This window comes from Gadus chalcogrammus, chromosome 15, assembly GCF_026213295.1.
Source record: "Gadus chalcogrammus isolate NIFS_2021 chromosome 15, NIFS_Gcha_1.0, whole genome shotgun sequence".
In the NCBI taxonomy this organism is placed as follows: Eukaryota; Metazoa; Chordata; class Actinopteri; order Gadiformes; family Gadidae; genus Gadus; species Gadus chalcogrammus.
In genome coordinates, this window is record NC_079426.1 from 20,992,388 (window position 1) to 21,003,365 (window position 10,978).

At 41.5% G+C, this 10,978-nt stretch overlaps 1 protein-coding gene across 2 annotated transcripts; it reads right to left on the reverse strand.

Annotated features, from left to right (window-relative positions):
- Positions 1 to 1,823: 1,823 nt before the first annotated feature.
- LOC130404588 (peroxynitrite isomerase THAP4-like) lies at positions 1,824 to 5,154 on the reverse strand. Of its 2 annotated transcripts, none has more exons than XM_056609404.1 (4): positions 4,711 to 5,154; positions 4,184 to 4,274; positions 3,925 to 4,016; positions 1,824 to 3,652 (listed from the first exon to the last, which is right to left on the reverse strand). In XM_056609404.1, the coding sequence occupies exon 4, from the start codon at positions 3,621 to 3,623 to the stop codon at positions 2,685 to 2,687; it is 939 nt and encodes a 312-aa protein (XP_056465379.1). In that variant the 5' UTR covers positions 3,624 to 3,652; positions 3,925 to 4,016; positions 4,184 to 4,274; positions 4,711 to 5,154; the 3' UTR covers positions 1,824 to 2,684. The 2 variants fall into 2 exon arrangements, with proteins under 2 accessions (XP_056465379.1, XP_056465380.1); XM_056609405.1 differs by having other exon boundaries at positions 1,829 to 3,652; positions 4,711 to 5,151.
- Positions 5,155 to 10,978: the final 5,824 nt, after the last annotated feature.

A 10,978-nucleotide genomic window follows, 5' to 3' on the forward strand; every position in this document is an offset into this window, starting at 1 on the left:
CCAGCCTACCCAGTGGACTGAAGAAATCGTTGCTCATCTATCCAGCACAGATCTAAGTGGACACGCCCACTAGTGATGTCACATGGGGCAGATTTTCGAAATGGCTTGTATGGCTAATGACACTCACAACTGGTGGTATAATATGTCCTCTTTAAAGCCAACTGGCAAATGTGGCGTATGTGTGCTCAACACACCTACAGGAACAGGCATATGTCTTTTACATGGAACCATATGCACCTTGAGTAGGCGCATGCTGACAGTTACACAGAAGGATGTGTTTTGCTCAGTCAATGTACACAATTCTTGCAATAGGGTTATGTGCATTGTATATTATCTTTTAAAAATTAGATTTTTAATGAGTTGCCATATGTTTTAAAAGTTTAAAAAATCCCAGTCTGTTTTCCCAGGATGTTATGAATCAGCCACAGTCAACCTGGTGCATAGCTCCGCCGCTACCAAGATAACAAATCAATCTCAATAGCCAGAGGTGGAGCGAGGGGAGACGCTTTACTTAAAACATGAGGAAATACCTAGTTTATCTCAAGACCGTTTCCACTTTGCCGCACCGGTCCGTCCACATTCCAACTTTTAAAAAGAGCGAGCCAGAAGGGGGGAATTTGAGGAGAAATCTCCCCTTTCTCATGTTGGAACTCCTCCTCTTCCCTTTTGTGTTGTTGGGTCAGATCATTTGTAGTCTGGCTGAACGGAAGTGAACAGCGTCTATAGCCCAGCGTTGGATTTCACCGCTACTCCTCCCCTTCCGGTTGCTGGCATTTCCCCCCGGCACCATGAGTATATTTAAAGGAATACTATCCGTACTCACTGAGTATTTTTCAGATGTGAGTGCTGTTCCAAATCGAGTACTCCGTGGTGCACTAACCGGAAATTACGATCACGACTGCCGCCGCGGCTTCTCCCCCGCAATAAACATCCCGCTTTGAATGGTGAACTCTTTACGCCTAGCAGCTATAAAAAGCTATAAAAACTATAAAAACTACAAAATGACTATTAATGCAGGCTATGGGGAAAATGCACCGACTTTGGCTCAGCCTGGCTCAGGCTCTTCCGCTACGTAGCTAAGATGGCTGCCGTTGAGTACGGAAAGTGTCCTTCGATCCACACTTCACGATTAGCCCGTTTTGAGTACGACATCCGGGTCCTTGAAGTATACTTCTTTTCGCCGGATCTGAATTGGAAGGTACTACGTACTCAAAATTTGGCTAGTAAGTACGGATAGTACGGGTATTGGAACACGGCATCGGACACCGCTGCTGCTTCCCGGGCTTAGCCCCGCCCTAGACGATTGTGATTGGTTTAAAGAAATAAAAACAGGCCCGCCCAGGTTCCCCAAGGATAGAAGACTCTACTTGCTGTAGTTTGGTCTGGCTTTGCGAGACTAGATCCTTTGTAATTCCATTGAAAGTTGGGCTCCCCCCTCTTTATGTTTCCTCCGTTCTACTAATGTAGCCCCTGCAGAATCAGTGTCATTAGACTAACATTCATCCCTTATTAAGAGAAAACGTAATATGCCCCATAATAAATAGAATACTTTTGTGGGAGGTTACCATCAGAATAACCATCATACTAACTTTGGTAAGGTCGTTGAGATAGCTAAATGCTGAGAAGTGTAAAAAGATCTATGAAAAAATGAGAGGGCCATGCACAACTGACAGACTAGAGCACCTACAGGATGTTACGAAAGAGCAGGCAAAGTGCACAACCTTTGTTGTGCACTCCATAGAGTGGGCCGCGTAACTGGCAGCAATTTTCACAGAATTATTATATGCAAAGACAGCTCAGCTGACAGTGTAATGAAACTGATCATGCAATATGATGCCACAGATCTTACTGTACCCGCTGTCATGTGGGGAAAGCAAATGGAGGACACAGCACGTAAAAATTATGAAACAGAAATGAAGAAAATACACATGAACTTTAATGTAAAAGCAGTGGGTCTAACAGTGAGAGCAGATGAGCCGTACAACAACATGCTGGACAACAACATTTAAGAAAAAACTGATGTAATGAGCAAAGATGGATAGGTACACCTGACAAAATCGAACTGACTTCATTACTGTCAACACAACAACAAACAAACAACACATCTGACTCTTTAAGTGTTCATTTATTTTTTTCTGAATGTACATTTACGTAAAATCACAAACAGCACTGATATATATTGTTCATCGCCAGAAAGAAGTGCAGTTTGAGTTCGGCAGACAATGATAATACTCAAAACTTAGTTGAAAGCTAGAAAAAAAAAAAGAAATCCAGGTATAAATGTTAAATGAGTTCATAATATAGTATTAATTATGTACACTCATTCATTGTTGAGATGTACATTTAATTTTAATTGCATTGCCTTCAATATATTGCATTTACAACATTCAGTTCATGTTCAATATTTGCCATGTCAGCTTTAAACGCAGTTTCTCCATTATCATAAATAAATGAAATAGTTCTGCGTGCGTGGTTCTCAACCTTTTTGTACTCTGAATGATCCTGTCTGATCAAATTTAGTTATTCATAACTGTTATTAATTTTATAGTCAGAGAGAAAGAGAGTGATGAGTACGTGAGAGAGACAGTGAGAGCAAGTAGTAAGTGACTACCATTGCCCTCATTAGCCCTTAAAAGCCTGACACAATCATGGAAAATAATGTACACCTCCTTGACTCTGAACAGTTATCGCCGGGCCACCACCGCCCCCCTAAGGTTCGTAAGACCAGCACATATGGTCAAAATGTCATCTAGCATATCGACTTGGCTAATGGGTATGACAGTGTTCAGTATCTTAAAGGTTTTAAGCTGACCAATAACTCGTTCCACATGTATGCAGACTCTTGACAACTGACGTGAAGTGTCAACACAAGAACCTGGCAACTGAGATTTCCCCATCGTGAAACTTGGTATTCTTAATGTTGCTCCTACACTGGCCAAATCCTCTCTAACAAGGAAACCTCTATCTGCAAGGATCTCGTCACCATGCTCAAGTTTACCCAAAAAGCCAGAATCTAAAGTTATTACCTTGTCAGAGGCACGACCTCCCCACCCACTAGACAAAAAAGATATAGCTCCTGCTGGTGTGATTCCTATTAGATATTTCATTGTGTTTTGGTGCTTATAATTTGACCAGGTTTCAGCCCTTGCTTTAAGATTGTGTGTTCTTTCTATAAAGATTTCAGTACAGTCTATAATACATCGACAATTCCTAAATTTGGGTTTAAAACACTTTGGCATGTTTGCTCTCACTGCATCCTTACTATGCCACATTATCAAAGGTTTCACTATTGAGGACAACATGGGTATCCAGTCTCTTAGTATTTTTGATACAGTTGAGAATGGAAGCCCAAATCTGTAGGCAAGGTCTCTGTTGGTGAGTCCAAGTCTTACTTTCATTAGAACCAAAAGGAGGTGGTTCTCCCAACTTAACCCACCCTTAAGCACAAGTGTGCTTCTTTTTACAATATCGTCTTTTATGTCTTTTATGGAATCAAACCCAAACTTGGACTGCTTCAGTTGCTCCTTCAGATGTTTATTTTCTTCCTGTGTGGCATACAGTTCACTTTTCAGAGCTTCATAATCATCACGGAGCTGGTTGTACTGCAGGTTGAGTTGGTGCATCTCTTTTCTGGACACAAACTTACATTAATCTACAACACAAAAAGGAGATAAATTAACTCATGTGCAACACATCAGCTTTCACACACACACACACACACACACACACACACACACACACACACACACACACACACACACACACACACACACACACACACACACACACACACACACACACACACACACACAACACACAGACTATCTGTCTGGTTCTCTGTCACTCTACTCACCTGACCACCAACCAACCAATCAACCAACCAACCAACACAAACACACACTTAATAGTATGACTTGTGCATACCTTCAGAATAATCTACAGTATCTGCTTCAGGCTGGCTTGTGGGGCAGGTAGCAGGGGCCTTATCTTCATCTCTTATTCTCTTTCTTTCATATCTAGGACAAACAGAGTAGAGTTAAGTTAAAAACCCAAAATAATCAACACATTAAGAGATAATACAATAACATAATAAAGAAAGACACACAAGAATATCTTATTTGCTCAGATAATTAACAAGCTACCAAGAAATTAGAAAATGTCAAATACATGACATGACACTGACCTTGCCACCTTTCCCGAGATGTCTCTGTTGCTGCTGTGTGTAAAAACGGATGGAACAAAATCTGGACTATCACAATCCATGGACGGTGACCCTGAGAAAAAGAATGAGATTAGCTATGGTTATTGTTTATTTTCACCTTTTTTAACCTATTTGCTAATTTACGAGCTCAGTCATAATGAGCACCAATAGCACAAGCATTTAAGTTACGGGTTCAGAGTTAAAGAAAATCGTACACTGTAACATTAGCTGTGTGAACTGTGAAGACACTTTCTTGTATGACTTTCAGCCTGAACCAAGAAACCTACACCAGCCATGCAGCTAATGTTGGTACTTACAGTAACAACAAAAGCTAAACTTAGGTTACGACCGCGAGCCAACGTTAAACTTTACAAACTCAGTAGAAGACGGACAAATTTGTTGGCCAGTTAGTCAGTAAATCACACTAATATATCCTCATTAAGTATGGTAAAATCACACGCAGTCCTACTCATTATCCAGCTCATGTATGTTGGAAAAGACAAACATACCAGAAACGAAGTGGGCACTGCACAGACTCTCGCCGCCTTTAGGACCTTCGGGACCCCAATCCGCCCTTTTAATGGCCTGGAGCCACAATCTTCTTCTTCTCTTGGCAAAAGGATGAGATCCTCTCGGGATATTAAACAGTTTCCATCCATCCTTTTGCCGATTCGTGCAGTTTACAGCACAACAGCTCCTTGTCATTTTCGTTCTCCGCTGACTCCGCTGGTAAACAAATGACAAATGTCCCGCTTTCTGCCCCCTGGCTGCGCGCGCACATCTGCGATGACGTTGCACAGAAACCCGTCTATACTACAACCCGGTATCACGCGATTGCGTGCTCATGCGCACAAACGTTAATCTATTGAAGCATGTTCCAGAGCACGATAGTCCGACTTTTCTCGTGCTACACATGTATACCAATGCATTCTGAATGGGAGTGTTCTCAGACAATTAACGTGCTCCACAAAACGGTACGAGAGAGAGAGAGAGAGAGGCTTCAGAAAGGCAAGGCAAGGCAACTTTATTTATATAGCACTTTTCATACACAAGGCAGACTCAAAGTGCTTCACATATAAACATTGTCATACAATAAAATAAAATAATAGATAAGTAAAAGAAAAACATATGCAAAGAAATGGGTAGAATAGAAAAAGGCATTTTAGTATTAAAATAGAAAATAAAGGCAAAGTTAAAAAAGCTTTTTAGAAAGTGCAATGTATTTAAGATTTTAGCAGAAAACTATAGCAAACATAAAAGTCTTCAGTCTTGTTTTAAAGGTGCTCAGAGTTGGGGCAAGTCTTAAATCCTCTGGGAGTTTATTCCAGCTATTTGTTGCATAGTAACTAAATCCTGCTTTCCCATGTTTTGTGTTTACTCTGGGGATAATTAACAGATTGGTCTCAGAGGATCTTAGTGGTCTAGAAGGCTGATGTAGTGGAAGCATATCAGTTAAGTATTTTGGGCCTAAACCATGTAGGGATTTATAGGTTAGCAACATGATTTTAAAATCAATTCTCTGACCTACAGGAAGCCAATGTAACGATTTCAGAATTGGTGTAATATGATCAAATTTTTTGGTCTTTGTTAGAACTCTAGCAGCAGCATTCTGAACAAGCTGAAGCTTCCTCAGAGTTTGTTTTGGGAGACCTGTGAGGAGACCATTGCAGTAATCAAGCTTACTAGTGATAGATAGATAGATAAATACTTTAATAATCCCAGAGGGAAATTATTTATTATATATTATATTATATTTATTTATTATAAAGGCATGTACAAGTTTTTGTAAGTCTTCGGTGGACATGAGCCCTCTAAGTCTTGCTATATTTTTAAGGTGATAATATGCCGATTTTGTAACTGATTTGATGTGACTGTCAAAATGTAAATCTGAATCCATGATAACCCCTAGATTTCTGGCTTTGATTGAGGTTTTCAGGGACAGAGAGTGAAGGTGTTGGGTTACTTTAAGCCTTTCCGTTTTAGAACCAAATACAATTATCTCTGTTTTGTCCTCATTTAGTTGAAGGAAATTTCGGCACATCCATTCCTTCACTTGCTCAATGCACTGGCACAGCAGATCTATGGGCCGATAGTCATTTGGTGATAGCGATACATAGATTTGCGTGTCATCAGCATAACAATGATGGTCAATATTGTTATTTTGCATGATTTGCCCTAGTGGGAGCATGTAGATGTTGAATAAAGAGGGCCCTAAGATCGAACCTTGTGGGACTCCACATGTCACGTTGGTTGATTCTGATACAAAGTCGCCAATGGAAACAAAGTAGTTCCTATTTTGTAGGTAGGACCTGAACCAATTTAAGACAGTGCCTGAAAGCCCCACCCAGTTTTCTAACCTTTCCAGAAGTAATGTATGGTCTACAGTGTCGAATGCAGCACTGAGGTCAAGTAGCATTAGTATAGAGGTTTTGCCAGAGTCTGTGTTAAGACGGATGTCGTTTACAACTTTAATAAGGGCGGTCTCAGTGCTGTGCAGGGGTCGAAATCCTGATTGGAAGGTGTCATAGCAACCAGTTGATGCCAGGAAGTGATTTAGTTGCTGGAGGACAACTTTCTCAATGATTTTACTTATGAAGGGTAGATTTGATATTGGTCTGTAGTTGTTAATAATAGAGGCATCTAGGATCCGCTTTTTTAAAAGGGGTTTAATAACTGCAGTTTTCAAAGCTTTTGGGAACTTGCCTGACTGGAGAGAGTTGTTAACTATCTGCAATATGTCTACTGCTAGGCAGTCGAAAACATTCTTAAAGAGGTTGGTAGGTATAGTATCAAGGCAACAGGTGGATGGCTTTAGTTGTGTCACAGTTTCCACAAGATTTTGAGAGTCTATAACATTAAAGCATGCCATCCTTGCCACGTAATTTTTGCCTGAACAGGGTGGTAGTCCAACATTTTTGTTTGACGTGGAGATATTGATGGCGCGTCTGATACCTTCAATTTTATCAATATAAATAGCTGCAAACTCATTGCATTTCTGCGTGGAATGGAGATCAGGTGGAATTTCTGTTGGGGGGTTGGTCAGTCTGTCAACAGTTGCAAATAGGGTTTTTGCATTATTAGTGTTGGTTTTAATGATATTGGAGAAAAATGTTTCTCTAGCATTTTTTAAGTCTAAATTGTAGGCACGGAGGCTCTCTTTATAGATATCATGGTGAATATGAAGTTTTGTTTTACGCCAGATGCGTTCAACCTTCCTGCATTCCTTTTTCTGTGCTGTTACAGAAGCAGCTTTTCTCCAGGGTGCCTTTTGCTTTCCAGAAATCGTTTTAACCTTATAAGGTGCAATGACATCTATGACTTTCAAAATTTTCAAATTAAAGTTTTCTACAAGATCATCAGCAGAACATGGGGTTAGAGGTGGTAGCAAGGAGATGGCCTTTTTAAAAAGTACATTAGAATCTTCATTGATAGACCGTTTTTTGACAGTGTTTGATTTTGTCTGTATGTCGGGAATAAAAGATCTGTTAAAGAAAACACAAAAGTGGTCAGACAAGGAAGGATCAGTCACAGAGAGATCAGAAACATTGAGGCCCTTTGTGATAACCAGGTCTAGAGTGTGCCCCTTACAATGAGTAGCCTCTTTCACATGTTGAGACAGTTCAAATGTGTCCAAAATGGTAAAAAGTTTTTTTGCACACTTGTCATTCAAATCATCAGTATGAAAATTGAAGTCACCAGTTATAACTAGACAGTCAAATTCTGTGGAGATGCTAGACAATAATTCTGTGAATTCATCGAAAAAATTTGCAGAATATGTGGGTGGCCTGTAAATAATTAATAGGAGAACTCTGGGGGAGCATTTCAATACAGCACTAAGGTATTCGAACGATGGAAAATCACCAAATAACATCTGTTTCCCCTGAAATACATTTTTAAATATAGCAGCGACCCCTCCACCTCTTTTTCCAGATCTACATGCATCAAAAAAGTTATAGTCGGGTGGAGCTGTCTCTATCAGAACGGTTGCACTGTTATTTTGTTCCAGCCATGTTTCAGTTAAAAACATAAAATCCAGTTTGGAAGTGTTAATAAAATCATTAACTAAAAATGATTTGTTATTAAGAGACCTCACATTAAGTAGAGCCATCCTGATGGTGCTGTTGATAGGCTTTAAGGTTGTTTTTGGTTTGGAGGCAATAGATATGAGATTTGTGAGGTTAGCAGTGTGTCTAAGTTTCCCTTTGTTTACTCTCTTAGTGGTTACAGCATGAATGCGAAAGTTGCCCTGCTTTGACGTAAGCAACCTTGGGTTCAGCAGATTATGAGAAACTTCCTTTATACTGTGTCTACGGCTGAACCCTTTTTTGTCTCAGTAATACTCAGGACTACTATCAGTACGGGGGCGGGGGTGGGGCGCCATCCTCCTGGGTGTTAGCAGTGTTAGCAGCCTGCGGCCATGACGTGGCGATGCTATCATTGACACAGATGCAAGTTTGATGCCAGCATGTTCCAGTTTCTTAAATTCGGCTGGAAAATCGCAAAGGGAGACATCGGAGCTGGAGTTGTTGTTGTGGCTATGGGAGAGATGAGGCTGGAGGTCATCATCGATGGGGGAATGCAGAGGAGGGGGGTGGCCGTTCCTCGCCAAGCCAGCATCAGCGATGGGGGAGGGCACAGTGTTGATGGCGTCGGGCGGGCTGTTGTCTCTCTTCAAGGTCTGTGGGCTGTCTGCTATCTGTGTGTCAGATAGTGGCAGAGTAGTTGTGTGGGGGAGGCTGTAGTCTCGCTTCTTCTCAACCTGTGCTCTGATTGTGGCCTGTGCGTCAGACCATGGCAAGATTGTGGCCTGTGCGTAAAGCGAGAAGAGAAGATTGTCCCTCAACAGTTTTGAGCCTAACCTGTTTGGGTGTAGGCCATCTGCTCTGAAAAGATATTTGCGCCCCCAGAATAAGTTGAAATTGTCAATAAAGTCCCTTCCTCTTTCATTGCAGACTCTGGAAAGCCATGTATTCAGTGCAAGTAGACGACTGAATCTGTTTATTCCCCTGTCAACTGTTGGTATGGGTCCACTGATGGAAGACTTGATGTGTATTTTGTCCAGTGTATCCAATAGATCAGTATAATCCCTCTTCAGAAGTTCTGACTGTTCTCTTTGAATATCATTAAATCCTGCATGCACAATAATCTGAGATTTTGGGGTTTTCCAATATGATTTTGGCTAGTTTATGGTTGATATCACTAACCATTCCATATGGGAAGATGCATGTTTTGATCTTCTTACCGGTTATATCCTTGATAGTTGAGTCTCCTATAATCAGAGTGTCTGGTTCATCTGCTTTCTCTGAGATGGGCCCTTGTTGGACGGTGGCAGACACATGCGCAGCCCGCCTCCGTGGCGACTGGTTGTTCCGTCTCTGTCCGCACTGTCCGTCCGGACGCATCTCGGGGCTCAGGGGTGCATCGGTGGCAGGCACGTTCGTGGACTCTTGAAGTGGCAGGAACCGGTTCTTCAGTGGCAGGGTTGATTTGAGTGACGGGCTAATCCGGCTGATAACTTTAGCTTTGGGTAGCTTAGCATTTGGTGTTGAGTGAACTTGTTGATTCACTTTGGTAGGTTGCTTTGGCTTAGCGCCGACTCTGTTCCAGTGAGACGCAGCTGGAACTGTCTCTCTCTTGTCCAGCTTCGGGAAGGATGCAGTGTAGCTTTGATCATCTTGCTGTATCTGAGTGAGCTCAGCAAACTCACCCATCGGCACTGTATCCTGTGATAGTCCTTTGCATTTTTCTACTGCTGCTAGTCTCGTTTCAATTAAAGCCAATGTCTGTTTCAGTTTGGCGCAGTCTGTGCATTTCCCAGTCTCCGTGCCTGAGATATCCGAATACAGAGGCATGTTGGCGATAGGAAAGTCCAAGGCTTTTTCTGCGGTGTGATCCGGGAGTAAAAAGTGCCAAAATGTATTGTTGAATCGAGCGATTGAGGACGACGGAAACAAACTATATACTGTTAGGTAAATAAAATAAGATAAAGTAGATCTGAACGATGAATTAAGTAGTTCTTTCCAATGCCCAGCGGAGCTTCGGGAAACATGACCTCTCTCTCTCCTCTCTGCCCCACAGGGGCAGAGAGGAGAGGGTGTGCGCAGAAAGTACAGTGCACCCTAGTTATGTTTATGCCAAAACCACAAATGCTATATATATATATATATATATATATATATATATATATACCAGTGGCGGCTGGTGGTTTTTAAAGTGAGGGAGGAAGGACTGCGCGCTTGGTTGCCATTGGCCTGCTTGCACTGTTGGTGTATGGTGGCATAAGAATGTGAGACTCAAGTTGTTTCAGGGTGTTTTGGTGAACTACAAAATAGCAGGGAGGGAGTTATGTGAACAAAATGTATACAAGCCACCAGTGGCATCACTGTAATTTGAGAAGGAAATTTAGCAAAGCATATTAGTCAAATCAGGCCTACTATTGATTTGTAAAAGTAAATAAAAAAATCTGGGCCTATCATTGGGCCTATTTTTGCCCTCACTGACTGAAGTTATTTAGCTATGTTTATTTTCAGTTACAATTGCTTGTAATGCTACCAGTAAGTCATGCGTACCTAGCAAACCATGTAGCACTCACAACACTGACGTTGCCATTACTTCTGATGACCTAGATTTTGGGAAGTGGTCTACCTCTTTCTGAATGAATGGAATGGTTTTTATAATAAGAGCTTAACAATGTCCTCCGTTTCCAATGTTTCCATTGTGCATTTAGGATCTCGCTATCGCCGATTTCACTTGCTCTGCGTCTCTCAGACTGAGCAC

Coding starts and splice junctions, on each gene's coding strand:
- LOC130404588 (XM_056609404.1), bottom strand. CDS start 3,623: ATGCACCAACTCAACCTGCAGTACAACCAGCTCCGTGATGATTATGAA.